General features: G+C 34.9%; 1 protein-coding gene across 7 annotated transcripts in view; it reads left to right on the top strand.

Moving 5' to 3' along the window:
- The window catches only part of DNM3 (dynamin 3), a 547,820-nt gene that overhangs the window by 84,598 nt on the left and 445,295 nt on the right, over positions 1-17,927 (top strand). For all 7 annotated transcript variants that reach the window (XM_038542511.1, XM_038542508.1, XM_038542513.1 and 4 more), the window contains exon 2: positions 3,102-3,175. In XM_038542511.1, the coding sequence (XP_038398439.1) occupies positions 3,102-3,175 (74 nt within the window). The remainder of the gene's footprint in view (positions 1-3,101; positions 3,176-17,927) is intronic.

Raw genomic sequence — 17,927 nt, 5'->3', positions numbered from 1 at the left:
AACCAACCACCTATTGCATAAAAAATAACAAAATTCAAATGGATGGTTGCATGCAGTGTCTGATGAATTTTTCATGATTATTTGTATCAGGGCTTTGGTTCACTGTTAGAGGCCATTATAAGGAACTGAGCTTTTCCCAACCAATGCAGCTGGTCAATACCAAGGGGACAGTTCAGGTGGGGTCTGTGGCTCTTTATCTTTAAATTCCATTCACAAATGTTGAAATATTGTGTGTAGAGGCATTTTATTTTTATTTATTTTTGAGATGAGAGAATACTATAATATCAGGGAAAATATGTTGTGGCTCTATTATAGCAATAGTAATAGTAATACTTTTTTCTATGGTGGTTGGGTTTTTAAAAAGTTGCCATATATTGCATTTCATTTGATTCATAAGGTTGTCTCAGTTTAGTAGCAAAAGAAACTAAGATTTAGAGAGAATTTTATTCAGTCAGTGGTGGAGTTGGGGCTCAAAGCAAGCCTCTCTGGGTTTTATCTGAGGGCTCACCTCTTAGCTTGCACAGCAGCGGTGTGCTGGGCATATAGTTTTCATGCTGCTGGATCATCAGAATAACATGAATCATCAGGATGCTGGGTTAGTCACTGGCTCTTCAGAAGAGAGATGTTTCTCTCTAGTGCCTCATTGTACATGGATATTCCTGTGAAGTCAGGAGAGACTTCCAAATAACAGGATTTGGTTACCAGATCTTTTGCTTTTTGGTAAGAATCTATGTGTTAGAAGTAGGACTGGTGATAGCCATAGAGGGGGCCAGTAAGTATGAGTTAGTAAGAAGGAAGTTGCATACCTGAATCTATTTATTACTTTTAACATAAAGGTCTGTTTGCTTAATAAAAAAGTGTAGATGCATCTGTGGGCTTACTTTTTAGCCGAACACATGATAATTATTTGTTATTTTAAATGATACATTATGTTTTGCTTTAATAATATTCAAAGGGGTTGTTACTAAATCTACATTATAAATATATAGTCGTAAACATCAGTTGAAACAGAAACCAGCACTAAGGTATTAAGTAACTAAACCTTTCTTCCTTCTTCCTTCTCCTGCTTCACCTCTTTTTATTTTTTAAGAAAATATTTTATTGATTTCAGAAATGGCATTATTCAGGCATTTAAAATGTGAATATTTCTCTTTGGCATCGACCTCTACATCCTAAAATCTCAAAGTCCTAGTAGCTCAAACAGATTCCCTCCCATTGTTTACTGTGGAGTTTTGTTCTGTTTTCCCTTTATCTATACTGATTCTCAAGTTAACTTGTTCCTTTTTGGTTTAGACACAGTAGATGCTCTTCTTGTTCTGACTAGTTTTAATGATTACTGGAACCATTAAAATGAACAAATATTCTGATATAGTTCCTGAAGAGTATTAAAAAAGTTTTTAATTATAGGCATTTAGATGTTTACAAAGGAGAGTATCTCTCTTTTCTGAATTCCAGTGTAGTTTATGTATCCCTTTCTTTAATGGTCTCCTCTGTGCCTGTCTTTATCTTCCTATTAGATTTCAAAATTCTGGTGTCTAATGAGTGCCAGGTGATGCCCATGCATCACCCTAGCACTTCTTAGTTGCTCAGTGAATTTTTTTTTGATGAATAAATAATATTATTTATTTCAGATGGGATTTTTTGGGGCAATACAGGTCTATAATTTCACCATTATTTATTTGAGTCACATACAGTGACATTTCAAATAAAACTTAGTCCTTGGAATCAAGCAGTAAAGCTTTAATTTAGTTAAGAGGCTGTTCAGTATTATTTCCTCTATTAAACTTTACTCTAGCACTTGCAAAATAAATTGTTTGCAGTAGGGGAAATTTTGTTTAATTTTTTCTCTGCAACTGTATTCTAAAGGATCAGTGGAGCTAAAGGCTTGGGTTCTGCAGCATTCTCACTGTACTTTATCATTTGTATAGGATATTTTCATTGAAATTTCATTGTGTTGAAGCTCTACCAAATTTTCTACAAAACTCATAGTATGACCCAGGCCATTATCACCCACTGAATTGTTGAGTAATGTATCCTGACTTGAAGTCAATGTTTGTCAAACCATGGTGAGCATCAGAATCCCTTGGAGCTTGTTAAGAGTACCGATACTACACCCCTTCCCCTGGGCATGCCGAATCTGTAGGTTTAGGATGAATCCCAGGCATCTGTGGTTATAACACTTTCTGGTGGTCCTGGAACCATTTTTGAGAAACATTGCCATTGAGTCAAATTTATTTGTTATTTTTAAAATGATGAATCTTTCAAAATTGTAAGGCATTCTAAATGCATTTAAAAGTTGTGTTATAGGTATGTTCATGAATGCACAATCAGTATTGATTTATGTGGCATTGTAGATATAATAATAAAATACTTTCTTAGCTGCAGTTTTATTGGTCTAGTGTATATTAATATGCATTTAAAACACAATCTTTATTGGTTTTAAAAACTCTTTTTTAAGAATAAACTCCCGCTTATCAGGAATGAAAACAAAATTCAAACTTCAGTGTTTGCTGTTAATTTCTACATATACAACATTTATCTAATTAATCCTACATTTTATGTATGACTTTTAATTGGGAAAAAAATTTCAGGATATTTAGAAGGCACAATCTAATATGCCTTTAATACCTCTAATAATGGTCCATGTTGACCTTGAAGCTAGACTGAGTACTGAATTTTTTAGTTACAAAAAGTTTAAGGATTAATTTCTTTATCACATGTTTCTATAAATGCTGATTCTCTGAAAATACAGGTGAAGTGAAAATATAATATAATTTAAATGTAAGCTTTTATTAATTCCAGCTAAATGAATGAGTGATGTATTCTGGTGAGGTCATTGTGATAATACACATGGATTAATATTCAATATAAGGAACCTCCTTCCCCCCCATTTTTATTTTACAAAGCTTCTTTTATAAGATGGATCAGCATTCTTTAGACATGTTATGCACTAAAAGGTTGGGAATTTAGGAGAATTACATTGGAACTTGACTTATAAATTTGTAATCAGAATCACATAAAATGCCTTAATCTGTTCTTTCTTTTTTCTTTTTCTTTTTCTTTTCTTTTCTTTTCTTCTTTTTTTTTTTTTTTTTTTGTAGGGACTTTCTCCCTCGTGGGTCGGGCATCGTAACCAGACGGCCTCTTGTGCTGCAGCTTGTTACTTCCAAAGCAGGTAATAAATGAGGATGTTTGCCACATGAGTAAGCACATTCCCATGGTACCTGTTGCCTCCATTCCTGGGTGTTGGGTTGTAGCAAGTTTTTGTGATGTCTCTACTCTGGGTAGCAGCCTGTATTTCTCTTCAAATGCTATTTTCTTCATTGTCCTTTTAATTCCTTTGATTACAGTAAAGGGAAAATCTATTTGCATATAGATTTTTAAACACCTACTATTTTTTATTCTAAGAAAATAGTATTGTCTCATTGTAATCCATCTATATAATTTTACAATACAGCTTAACTACTAATACCCTTCCAGTTTGTTTCCTTCTTGTATGTGTATGTGTGTTTGGGAATTTATTTTTAAGTGATAAGTCAATATCCATCTAATATCTGTATGCAGATGTACAATGTATGTGTACCTATATCTACATCTAATGTGCTATGCTTGCCCCTCTCTTTAACACCATAATTTGATAGGCAAATAAGCTTTGTTTTCATTCTAAGTTTTTAGTAACTAGTGATGTTAGATTTTTTGTGTGCTTATTTGGTGTTTATATTTTTTAATGAATTGGCTATTTTTATCTTTCCCTATTTCTTTTTGAAGAAATTTTTATATTTTTATAAAAATTTTAATATTTTTATTATTTTTATAATTTATAATTTTTTATATGGTGTAAGGAAGGGTCCAACTTTTTTTTTTTTTTTACATATGAATATCCAGTTTGTTGCCCATCATTTGTATGGTTTTGGTACCCTTGTCAAAATCAGTTGGTCATAAATATATGTGTTTATTCTATTCAACTGACCTATGTGTCTATATTTGTGTCAGTATTGTACTGTTTTAATTACCCTTGCTTTGTAGTAAGTTTTGAAATTGGGAAGTGTGAGTCCTATTTTGTATTTTTCAAAATCATTTTGGCTATCCTGAGTCCCTTCAAATTCTGTATGCATCTTAAAATCACCTTGTTTTAGCCTAGCAATGCAAGGTTGGTTTGACACCTAAAAATGAATTAATGTAATATATTATATCAATACAATTAAAAAGAAATCACATGATCATCTCAACACTCAGAAAAAGCATTTGAAAAAAAAAAAAACAATATCCCACCATTACAAAAACACTCAATGAAACAGGAATAGAAGGGAATTTTCTCAACCTGATAAAGGGCACAGACTAAAACCCACAGCTACCTTCTTCATACTTCATGGTGAAAGACTGCATGCTTCCTTTTAAGATCAGGAACAAGACATAGATGTCTACTCTTGCCTCTTCAGTTCAATATTGAGCTAGAGGTTCTAGGTAGGGCAGTTGGGCAAGAGAAAGAAATAAAAGGTATCCATATTGGAAAGGAAGGGGTAAAATAATATTTATTTATTTATTTATTTATTTTAAAGATGTTATTTATTATGAGAGACACAGAGACAGAGGCAGAGACATAGGCTGAGGGAGAAGCAGGCTCCCTCTGGGGAGCCCGATGTGGGACTCGATTCCAGGACCCCAGGATCATGACCTGAGTCAAAGGCAGATGCTCAATCACTGAGCCACCACCCAGGTGCCCCAAATAATCTCTATTTATAGATGATATGATAAAGTAAGTAGAAATTCCTAAGGAATCCACCAAAAAACCATTATAACTAATAAATGAGTTCAGCAAGGTTGCAGAATACAAGATCAATATACAGAAATCAATTGTATTTTATTTACTAGCCACACACAATAAAAAAATGAAATTAAAATGATTTAATTTATAATAGCATAAAAAATAATATACTAATTAGGAATAAATTTAACAAACGAAGTGTGAAACTTGTACTCTCAAAACTATGAAACATTGTTGAAAGAAATTTAATATTATCTAAATAATTGGAAAAATATCTTATGATTTATATTCTGTTTATAAAAGTTTTGATGTATTGAAATTTTACCCTTTATGGTTGGGAAATCTGTACATGTATCTTTAACAAAAAGTAAATACTTAGCACATTTTTCTCTCTTTTCATATTTAAAAATTTTTTAACATTTAGTTCTTTATTTATTTGAAATTTATTTTTATGTATGCTGATATTTTTATGTATGCTGATATTTTTATGTATTTTTATTTCCCAGTTTCCTTTATATCCTATTACATTCCTACTGCAATCTATTTTTAAATATCTTTTCCATTTTATTGTGCCAATAATAGTGTTTTACTTTAAAAGATTATTTGTTTGAGAGAGAAAGGGAGGGGGTGGTGGTGGAGAAGCAGATGGAAAGAGTCTTAAGCAGACTCTGTGCTGAATGTGGAACCCAACGTGGGGCTCGATCTCATGACCCTGAGATCATGACCTGAGCTGAAACCAAGAGTCTGATGCTTAACTGATTATGCCACCCAGGTGCTCCCACAGTGGGTTTACAGTTTACTTAAAATCCAGCTGTCATGTCTATAGTCCTGCCATTGCTTTTTTATTTTTTTTTAAAGATTTTATTTATTTATTCATGAAACACAGAGAGAGAGAGAGAGAAACAGACAGACAGAAAGAGAGAGGGAGAAAGAGACAGGCAGAGGGAGAAGCAGGCTTCATGCAGGGAGCCTGACTTGGGACTTGGTCCTGGGTCTCCAGGATCACACCCTGGGCTGAAGGCGGTGCTAACTGCTGAGCCACCGGGGCTGCCCCATTGCTTATTTTTTATTCAGGGGTTCTTTTCTATTTGTGTGGCTATATTTAGGATAATTTTGTAAAGACAAAGTTATTGCCATTAAAATTATTTTAAACCCATAAATTCATAGAGAGTAATTGATATTTTTTAAATATTCATTATTTTTTTTCCAATCCTGGGATCATGCTATATCCTTTCATTTGCTCAAATATTCTCTATATTCATTAGTAAAATGCTTGGTGAATTTTATATAGTATCTGTGTGTTTCTAGTTAAGGTATTCATATTTATTTATTTTTTTTTGTTCTTGTGGTTTGAATAGGATTTTTTTTCATTATATTTTCTGATTTCTTATTTCAGGTCTATGTTAATGCTGCTTATTTTTACTTTTAATTTTTAAATTAACTGTATTAATCTACATTTTACATTAAAATATTTTTAATTGATTCTCTGGAGTATTTTAGTTATATGGTGATTTCATCTGCATTTCTTAAAAGTTTTCAATAAATACTTATCCTGAAAATACTGAGATGACTGAGAAAAAAATTGCACTGGGAATTTTTGGGTGAGTACTGACATGGGAAAAATTCTATTACATGGTGAGCTTTATTGAGAAGGTACATTATATGCTTTTTCCTTATATCCTTTTGTCAACAGTCTCCCAATCTTGTCACTTCTAAACCCCTGACCATTTTTTCATTAATTAGTGAGAATCATACTTCATAAGCCACCTCTCTTTTCATGCAAAGTAGACATTCTTCCCTCAGGGAAAACTTACTGTTTTCATAGTCATTCATGAACCCCAAAAAGGGTTTTTTATATTATAGCACTCTAGGTGATGCCAGCTGATAACAATGCTTTTTTTTTTTCCCACTCCAAGTGAACTGTTCATAGGGCAATCCCATGTATGACTATAGGCTTGGGTTGATGAAGAGTTAACAAAATGGCTGAATGAAGCAATCTGGGATATTATGTCACTGCTCAGGTAATTTACTTGTGCCTTTAGATCCTAATTGGGATCAGTTCCACAAATACTACTTTCTCTTGATAGATTCATTCACTCTTCTAGTGCTTATTGAGTGATTCCTGTGTATTAGGCAAATAACCCTGGCAACATGGAGCTTACATTCTAGTTGGGGAGAAAACAATCACTACTAAAAACCAAACCAAATCAAAATAAGACAAACCCCCCAACCCTCAAACCATAGAATGTTAGATAATGAAGAAAGTGAGCATTCAATCCATGCTACTATTTGTGTAGGCAAAGGGAGGTTAGAAGGTTCTAAGATGGGAGCTACTTGTGTGTTGGAAGTTTAACAAGGATGCCAGCAGGGCTGGAATGGAGAGAGGAGGAATAGTAGAAGGTGAGGTAAGGAGAGACGTGTTGCTGGAACAATTGCTTGGGTAGGATCTTGTGAGCTAGGTACCTTGAAAGGAAGTATGATAGTAGGAGTGTAAGAGAAGGAAACTGGAGTGGTTTGGGGATTGGATCGTGGGTTAGGGTAATTTCTTTACTGGTGAGGAGGCTGAAGAATGAAGGGATACCTTTTCTACTGCAACCACATGAAAAGAGGAAAATGTGGGAGAAACTACTGGGAAGTCTGTGCTTTTAGTGCTAGAGAGATGTGCGTTTCCTCATTTCATGTCTTTATTTTCTTCAGGACTGAAACAAGATATTTGCTGATAATGATCATTTAATCTTCTCATTTCCATTAGTGTGCCTGTTATTTGTCTTTAATGTCTTCTTACATTGGTAGGACTTCCAGAACCAAGTTTTGCTCCTAGTTTTCATGACAATGCCTTTTGTGTTAAGTTATGCATATACTGTTTACTATTTGCTTTTCCTGGTAAAGAACTATTTTATTCCTAATTTTAAAAAAAATCTATTTTTAAAGTTTTATTTATTCATGAGAGAAAGAAAGAGAAAGAGAGAGAGAGAGGCAGAGACATAGGCAGAGAGAGAAGCAGGCTCCATGCAAGCAGCCTGATGTGGGACTTGATCCTGGGACTCCAGCATCATGCCCCTGGCTGAAGGCAGGTGCTCAACCGCTGAGCCACCCAGGTGTCCCTTAAAAATATTTTAAAACCTATGCTTGCTTCGGCAGCACATATACTAAAAAAATATATATTTTAAAACCTAATAAGTAGATATATAATATTAATGAATGACATTTTGGCATTTATTGAGATGATCATTTAAAACTTTTTTTTGGTATGTTCACCTTTACATTTATAGATTTCTTATTTAAGCATCCTTCCATTTCTAAGATATACTTGATTTTAATAACTTATTATTTTACTGTACTATTAAAGTAATTTTATTAATTAATCTAGGTTATTTACATTTCTTTGTATATACATCTGTCTATCACTGTCATTATCAAATGAAATCTGTACTGGTCAGCATAAAATAAATTGAGCAACTCTCTTTCTGTCTTTTGGCTTTCTTCTACTAGCTTTTAAAATTCTTAAAAACCCCGTGATGCATTTTAATTTCTGTTTCCAATTAAGGAGGGCTGCTAGCATGGCTTTTTACAAAGGGTTATGTCTTAGATCAGTGGCTCAGCAACAGCAGCTGTGGGCAGTAAGAGAGGTAGACTTGAGGCTGTGGTTGCACTGGTCCAGAAGCATGGGATGTCAGAGCGCATAGAGTATTAAAAACATGTGGATACTTCCTGTTCTTCTTCTTCTTTTTTTTTTTTTTTCAGAGAGGGAGCAAGTGAGTGACTGTGAGTAGGGGTAGGGTGGGAGGAGGGGGAGGGGCAGAGGGAGAGAGAGAGAAAATTTTTAAGCTGGCTTCATGCCCAGTATGGAGCCTGATGTGGGGCTTTATCTCATAACCCTGAGATCATGACCTGAGCTGAAATCAGGAGTTGGACACAACCTACTGAGCCACCCAGGTGCCTCCATACTTCTTGTTCTAATGCAGAGATTTTCCTGTTAAAATCCTAAGAAACTCCTTTAAAAGTATTGCTAAGCCCAGGATAATTACTATTTAGAAAATTATAATACTGAGTGGTTGCCCTTTTTTTGAGCATTAGTTATGTATCAGCATTATGCAAGAACCTTCTGAGATAGATGTTACGATTCTCATTTTAGAAAAAGAGCCCCAACAAGGTTAAGCAGTTTGTCAGAGGCCTTGCTGTTGGAAGGAGTAGGGATTGTTGCTAGTATCTTTCTGAGACTGATAATATTGCATTTAAAAAATAGGAATCTCTAACTGCTTGCTTGTTTGCTTTATTTATTTATTATTTTAAAATTTAAATTCAATGAGCTAATATATATTTTTTAAAAAAATTTTTAAAGGATTTTTAAATTTGTTTGAGGGAGACTGCTGAGAGAGCATGCACAAGCAGAGGGAGTAGCAGAGACAGAGGGAGAAGCATGTTCTCCACTGAGGAGGGGGCCTTGTGGGGCTTGATTTAAGGTCATGATAGTTTGGATTTAGAAAGAGATTTCTGAAGGTTTGGCTTGAAAGGATAAGAACTGCACAAAGTGTTGATGAGGTGTTAGGTAAGGACTCACCTCAAGAGCAAGGAAGTAGGTAGAGGGTCCATGGTAAAACAAGGGGACAGTTTTCAATTCCTGTGGGCATTTCCAGGGCTATGTTGTAACTGGCTTGTGTCAGCTGCTGAGATCCGATCATGAAACTCTCTTCTCTTTTGTATTCAGTGACATCATGGTGGTAAATATTTCCATATTTACAATATGGAAATTGGCAAATGCTACAAATCAGGACTTTCTTCCTCTTAGAATGCCAGCTGTTGTTAAACATTTACCAATATGCCACGGGTTTCTTTCTTCTCAATACCTAGTCTCAGTGTTTACTGGTTTAATGACCTGTCAAATTGAGACAAGAAATGTGTCTGAGTATAATATTTTTGATGAACTACTGAGTATACTGAAAGTGTCACCACTTTAAGAAATGACCTATTTGGAATTTGATATACTTCCTAAAGGATGGGTGGTTTTTTTAAGACATTTAAATCCGTCATTCTTTCCATTAAAAGCTACTGTTGAGAACTTATAAAAGTAAAGCATGTAGGTCATGGTTAATGATAAGTGGTTTTATCTCCTAGAGAACTTTCCTATGTTAAAATTCTTCTCTAAATGCTATTATATTGCCTCATGCTCCTTTATTTCAATGACATTAGTGTAAGAAAGAAAGATATTACAAATTAGAGCTTTCAAAATGGATAAAGTTAATTGTTACATTACGGAAGTATTCTTTTGTGAAAGATTTTCTTGGTATTTCCTCCTTTCATGCATGTCAAATATATTATTAGTTCATCAAAATTTGATTTACCACCCCTGTATTACATTTATTGCACAATGTAACATGTTCGTATTTCAAAAATTGTGTAAGACTTGTAATTTATTAGAGAATTACTATTATTCAGTGTTTGGGATCCTTGGAGTTGCTTTAAGTGACCATTTTAACAAAGATATTCAGTAACAGAAGTCAGAACACTTCTTTCTGAGGCACCAGAAAACTAACAGGGTAAGGCGGAGATACAGAGTTCAGGCAACAGGTCTGAGAAGCATCAGGAAGGCTTGTGAAGGTGCCAGATCACTATGTTTTAAGTGAGGGGGCTACACATTGAGGTCCATCTTCAGGGAAGCTTTAAAAACATTGTGAGTCTAGGTGCAACTGAGCCAAAGTATGTTTGAAGAGATTGCTTCTTACCATGAGAGTCAGGGAATAGTTAATTCTAGAGAGAAATGTCACCTTCTCACAGGTGAGATATTTTAAAGAAGTTTGTAGATTACTTAGACTTTAAATCCTGATGTACGTATGTACAATGACCAGGACTTGTTTTCTAGGTTCATAAATTAGACTGATACATACTTAGTGGAAACATTCAAGTATTTCTTGAATAACAACATTGAAAATATTTTAAAACTACCTATCTCATTTGTATTTAAATATCTGAATTTAATTAAAATGGACATTTTAGAATAAGATAGACTTTTTGCAGAGATTAAATGTTTATTTTCTTTTCACTGTAACAAGTTACCCTCATGTTAAAACAAATATGATTCGAAAACATTCTTTCTTGACTACAGCTTTGATCTTGTTCTGCTCCAGTGCTGGTGTCCTACTGCTTTCCTTATAAAGTACAGGTTACCATATAAAGTGCAGATTCATAGTTTAAAGTCCCTTGAATATAGATATTCTTAAACTTTAATGTGCATAGGATTCCTAAGGATTCTGAGTATTACTGTCTGAAGTTTTGATTCAGTAGGTCTGGGGCAAAAGCTCAGGGAGATGCATTTTAAAGAACTGTCAAGTGCTTCCATAGCTGTTGGCCTTTGATAAACACTGAGAAGCATTCATAATAGTTTCACCTAATTCTTTTACTGTTGTTTTCTTTTTCTAGATCTTTCCTTCTTCTTTTTAATAGCTCCTTATTTTGAGATATTACTATTACTCTTTTAAAAATTGTCTGAATGTTTGGTCATGGAATTTTTAGACAGGTCTCAACACTGTGCTTTGAGTAATCAGCACTCATTCGGTTCTGAACAGTATTCTGCTGCCAGGGCATCTTGCTCAGACACAGCACATTTGGCCCTGGTACTTGAAGAGCCTGAGGATATTTTCTTTCTAGTTTTGATATAATTGATGTAAAACACTGTGTAAGCTTAAGATGTATGATGTAATAATGTGATATATGTGTATCTGAGGATTTTCATAGACTGTCAGAGGTTAAGATTCTAACAACATCTACTCTTGTTGTTACATAACTGACTTACCTTCCATGCATAAATGTAGAGAGAATAAAAACATCCACGTTGAAATCTCTGTAACAATAAGTGCATATCCCTTGGTGCTGGGGATTTGCAACCCCCAAAAGTCCTAGGTAAAATAATAGTCTTATTAAATGTATAGAAATATTGAAATTATATACATGTATTAAAGTAAGACTTGGAGCTGGAGATATGCAACCCTTGGAGCTGGGGATATGCAACCCCCAAAGGTCCTAGGTAGAATAATAGTCTTATTAAATGGATAAAAATATTGAAATTATATGCATGTATTAAGGTAAGACTTTGTTCAGATATTTATAATCTATTTCATGAAGAGGTCAAATGACTTTCAGGATTCTTATAAAGCTTATTTTTGAGGGGAAAAGTAGTTTGTGCACTTTCATCTAGACCTACTTTCAATTTGTTTTGGTTGTGTTTTTTAGGTCACTGCTCTTTTAATATTTGTATAACTCAAGAAATTTAACTTGTCTTCATTTTAGGCTTGGTTATTGGGGTCCCACTGTCAATTACTGGTTATATTCATTTTTCTTTCCCCTACTTCTTTTTGCTGAGAACACTCTAAAACTGTTATTTTTGCCATTTTTCTTTTGTCCTTTTTTCTTAGCTTAAGTATTGGCTACATATTGGTTAATAGAATTTCTAGTTGCTCAGTTATATATCTTTAATTTACAAAATCCACAGCGATTTTTGCTCAACTCTAAAAATTTTGAGAAAAGCCAAAGAACTATTCTAAGCAAACTTGACAAAAATATTATTTTTTTCACAGGTAGATGGCTGCCCTTTAGTGCCACATTTATTTCTATTAGGAAGGAAGTGACTAAATTACGTTTAGTCATGTTTTTCTTGAAAGCAAATGAAGAAATATATATTTCAGTAGAATTCCATTCCTGTTTGTGAGGTAAAGATGACTTTTGAGTTGGCAGTAATTTGGTTTTTAGATTTGTTTGTCTTTATTTTATTTTATTAATTGATTTATTTATTTAAAGTGGACTCCATGCCCAGTGTGGAGCCCAATGCACTGAGGGCTTGAGTTCACAACCCTATATCCAGACCTGAGCTGATATCCAGAGTCAGACACTGACTGAGCTACACAGGGTCCCCATCTATTCTATTTTAAAAGAAGGCATTGAGGTTTATATTGACCTCAAATTTCCAAGCCAAAAATTATAGTTATCTTTTGGCTGTCTAATGTCGTTCAGAATTATATCTGCTTAAAGAGGCTGGATGGAAGGGCGATAAGTTTCTTCATTTTGGGACTTCTCTTTCCTTCTATAACCCTTTGTTCTTCCAGTTTTAAAAAATAGGTTGTCTAGAAATAATTGATCTTGAAGAAGACTAAAGGATAAGCTGTAAAGTTAATATCTGTTTAAATCTGAGAGAGGTAGGTGTGATTTTTATTGTAAGAAAATGAATAGACTTATTTTACATCATGACTATGACTAATAATAATTATTACTTACCTACTCCTTCCTACTCTCCTGGTTTCCCCTTGGGCTTCTAACAATAGAAATTGTAGATCACAGATGTCCCCTATTATTTGCATTTGTTGGATGAGTTGTAGTACTCTGGAAATCCTTTTCTTTGTCTTCTCCTCTGTGGGTCATGCTTCCTCCTTTCTATGAAACATTCACTTCAGTGATCACTTGACCAGCAGGACAGGATGCATCATATCATCTGTTGAATGATATGGCCTATAGATTTAAGAAATGGGTTGTTCTGTTGTCTGGACAACATAGGGTGGACCATCATTGGTCTACTCTGCTGGTTTACAAGATAGCTTTGTAGTAACTGAAGGTGTTTATTTTGCAAAGTGAGCTAAATTCACATTAAGTACTTTTAAAGTGATTATGTTAGTTTAATGCTAACAATATCCTTCAAGCCTGGTGGAATCTCGCCTCATTATTTTCCCAGAGTGTCTTTGTTTGGTAGATTTTATCTTCATGTTTTTGCATGTATTCATCTGTTCAATTAAATAGATTTTAAATGCCTATACTGTGCCACACAACAGAGAAGTTGCCAGTATATATCCTGTATACCATGTTCCTTCAACTATCTTCTTGTTACCATTACTTTGGCTGATATTTAGAGACCTTTTTCTTCTTCTTTTTTTACCCTCTGCATACATAACAGAGGCTATATAGAATTGTCTCTCTCACTGAACTTCAGTTTTTATTGTTACATTATATAGGAATTTGAGGTCATACAATACTTTTTAAGTATTAGGGCTTAGAAGCACATACCTCTGTAACACATGTCAAAAGCAATTTGAGTATCCTTCGGAGGGTCTTGAATCTAAGGCATGTCAACTGTGATTTCCATTTTGAATGTACATTTACTCTTGTGCTTTTTGTTCCTCATCAAAACCCTTTTTCTCAGCTTGTACATGATATATCTGACTTTTCATCAGTGTCCTATTTTAAAGTTTCATTTTTTTTCTAGTTTTCTGTGTACATGTATACCAGTGTTCATATTAGGCTCATGTGGGCTTTTCCTCGACCAAGTATTAGTGCAGGTTCCAGAATAAACATCAGCATACTTTAATATGCAAGGCTATTTTGATTTACAATGTAAGTGTAATCTAGGGATGTTGTCTGAATTGTTTATTGTCTAAATTATTGCTAGCCTTTTAAGTAAATCTTTTAATTAATTTGTATTTATGCTATTGAGATTATTAAAGTTGAGTGCTCAGAAAAGGACATATGTAAGGAGCACTTATTCAACAGTTTATTGAGCATATTTTTCTCCTCATATAAAAAGGTTGCTGAAAGGTATACAAAGATATATATATAGAGAGAAAGAGACATACACACACACACAGTCTCTACATTAAAAGGATAATGCTGAGTGTGAGAATAGCCACACTTTTAATTCCTGGATAGTATAATAGCAGAGGTAAAACCATAGGAGTGATATGAAGAGATTATCAGACTGAGGAAAGCATAGGTACTGCAACTGCCAAATGAACGAGAATAATGAAGGTGAATGTTCAGAGGTTGGTCCTGGAGGATACTCTGTGTGAGAAAAGTAACATTGTGTATCAACTATACTGCAATTAAAAAAAAGAATAGAAAATGTATCATATTGATTGTTAAATGAATATACTTTAATTATATCATGAAATATGTTATATTGATTAAAATAAATATATAACATAAAATTTACCATGTATTAATTTTGTAATTTTTGTGTCTATTCCTGCTGAATGACTTTTATCCTGATTATGGCTCCTATTCTCCTATTTTCTTGCTTCTTTGCATGCCTAGTAATTTTGACTGAATATTGGCCATTGTGGTCTATAGCCATACCACCTTGAATGTGCCCAATCTCGTCTGAATACTGGCCATTGTGAATTTTATGTTGTGCTGGATTTTGTTTTAATAGTTTTGGGCTTTGTTCTGGTATGCAGTAAATTAATAGGCACCAGTTTGATCTCTTTGAACTTTGCTTTTAAAATTTATTGGGATGGCTCTAGAGCAGCTTTTAGTCAAGGGCAAATTTGATCTCTTTATTGACTCTACTTGAAGTCCCAAGTGTTAGTATTTCCAGTCTGGCTTATTGGAACACCAACTATCCCAAGCCTCTTGTGAGCTCTGGACACTGTTCCTCCTACTCCGTTTTTGTGGTTCTTTTTCCCAGCCTTGGTTGTTTCCTCGTATGTATTCACTAGTCTCTGGAACTTTATCTCTGTGCAGTTCCCTTTTCTTCAATACTTGAAGAATATTGCTACGCTAAATTCTACCTGCTTTGGCTTCCTTGAACTCTGAATTCTTGTCTCTTCATCTTCGGGAGACTTCTGAGATTTACATGGGTTCTGCCTTCCTGTGCTGTGACAATGACATTTTCTCTAGACAGTGAGCTGGAGCAATTGAAGTATTCACCTTGTTGGTTTCCCCTCTCTCAGGAATTTCTATCTTGAATTGCTTGCTCTTCAGTGTAGAAACACTGTTCTTTAATGTAGTGGGTCCTATTTTCTAATTTATTAAGGTGGGAGGGTATATCTGATTCCTGATACTTGATCATGGCTAGGATGGAGGTAAGACCCAGTTAACCTTTTACTCTGATTGTTAATGATCAACATTGAAATCACATTGATTTTGACTGCTCATGGAAAACATTTCCAAGGTCAGTTTTGGACATTGGTTTATGGCTCTAAGGTGATGAAAAGACCTTACAGTTATACCCCCCAGATAGGATAATACACATCCTTTTCCCTAACATGCATACACACAAAACCTGCTGGAAGAAATAAACCTAAGGACAGTACAGTAGACACACACACACACACACACACACACACACACACTTAGACACACACTCACACACACATGTCCTACAGATTACAAATCCTATGAAGCTCATGAAAAAGTTAGAGGCATAAAGAGAAGAAATGAAGCCTTAGTCCAAATGCAGCTGCCTGATCTACAAGAACCACAAACCCCACCTCAAACTGTTTTTTTTTTATTTTTTTTTATTTTTTATTTTATTTTTTTTTAAATTTATTTATGATAGTCACAGAGAGAGAGAGAGGCAGAGACACAGGCAGAGGGAGAAGCAGGCTCCATGCATCGGGAGCCTGACGTGGGATTCGACCCCGGGTCTCCAGGATCGCGCCCTGGGCCAAAGGCAGACGCCAAACCGCTGCGCCACCCAGGGATCCCTCAAACTGTTTCTTTTACATCTCTCTTTTTTTTTTTTTTGTAAAATGTCTCCCACTTATAGAAGCTACCAAAGAAATACAGAATACCAGATGAGCTAGGCATTTTTTTTTTCAAGTTGAAAACACCAGATTTGTTAAAATCTTGATGGTGCCTCTTAGTTACAGTACGGATGTGAAATTCAGACATTTTTAGGTAACAGAGGGAAGCTCCCTGTCTGCAAGTTAGGTGAGTTAATAGGACTTGGGTTTGTAGTTCTCACATTTAGAGCTTAACCTTAAAATCCACCTCCATTAGACTCTACATCTAGTTACCACTGATATGATAATGTCACCATATCAGTGGTTACCATTAATATGATCTCTTCTTAAGAAGAGTCTTAGGAAGAATTTTGTCAGAACTGTTTATTGGTGCTTGCCTTTGCTTGCTTCATCATCTCTTGGCTGTTGCAAAAAGAATGTCAATATTGGTCTTACAAGGAATAATGGCAGGGATATTAAGGAAAGTGAAATTAGTTCATGAGTCCATCTTCTTATTGTAAAGATTATACATGTACCTAAAATAGATGGCTTTGCTTCAATTATTCTAGCTGTTGGGAGTTAAGTGTTAGATGATGCCAAGTCTGAGAACCTTACAAGGATAGTTATTTAACGATGTAAACACATTACAGGAGTGTGGATTCAGATATATAATTTTATGTTAAAATTGTATGACCTTAACTAAATAATCAATAAAGGGGTTATTGGATAACCAAGGAAGCCAATGGATAGCCCTTCAGACTTCATAAGAGCTGTCTTGTGTATGCTATTGATACTTGTATATTTCCATAGAATTGAGGGAGAGGAGACTAATGGAGCTCTGCTAAGCTAATGATGATTAATAAGCATCTTTTCCCTGTTGACTTGCTTTTGGCTGGATGATAAGGTTTTTGTGAAGTTGTGGTATGTATGTGCATGAATATGCTCAATACTATGTGGTTTGATAAAGTATCCATTACATTTTCATTTCAGTGGTGACAGTGGTGGAATTACCATGCAAGAACATCTATCAGAAATGAGACAAGAGGAATAGGGAGCAGTTATCTGTTACTCTGATGGCAGCATGGAGGTAGACCTGGTGGGGTTTGTGGTTCTTATAGATCAGGCAGCTGCATTTGGACTAAGGCTTCATTTCTTCTCTTTATGCCTCTAACTTTTTCATGAGCTTCATAGGATTTGTAATCTGTAGGACATGTGTGTGTGAGTGTGTGTCTAAGTGTATGTGTGTGTGTGTGTGTGTGTGTCTACTGTACTGTCCTTAGGTTTATTTCTTCCAGCAGGTTTTGTGTGTATGCATGTTAGGGAAAAGGATGTGTATTATCCTATTATCCATCAGGGCTTCTAATTTGACTGGGCTTATTTCAAAAGCACTACTCATAGTTTAAATTTTTTTTTAAGATTTTATTTATTTATTCATGAGAGACACACAGAGAGAGAGAGAGAGAGAGACAGAGAGAGAGAGGCAGAGACACAGGCAGAGAGAGAAGCAAGCTCCATTCAGGGAACCCGACGTGGGACTCGATCCCGGGTCTCCAGGATCAGGCTCTGGGCCGAAGGCTGCACCAAACTGCTGAGCCACCTGGGCTGCCCAGTTTAAATGTATTTAGTTTCATAATAACAGGCTGAAAAAACTCAGTATTTCACAGTAAATAATGGAACACTTT

Source organism: Canis lupus, chromosome 7 (genome assembly GCF_011100685.1).
Source record: "Canis lupus familiaris isolate Mischka breed German Shepherd chromosome 7, alternate assembly UU_Cfam_GSD_1.0, whole genome shotgun sequence".
Classification (NCBI taxonomy): domain Eukaryota; kingdom Metazoa; phylum Chordata; class Mammalia; order Carnivora; family Canidae; genus Canis; species Canis lupus.
The sequence above is the reverse complement of the archived record's forward strand: the minus strand, read 5'-3'. Positions and strand labels throughout refer to the sequence as shown.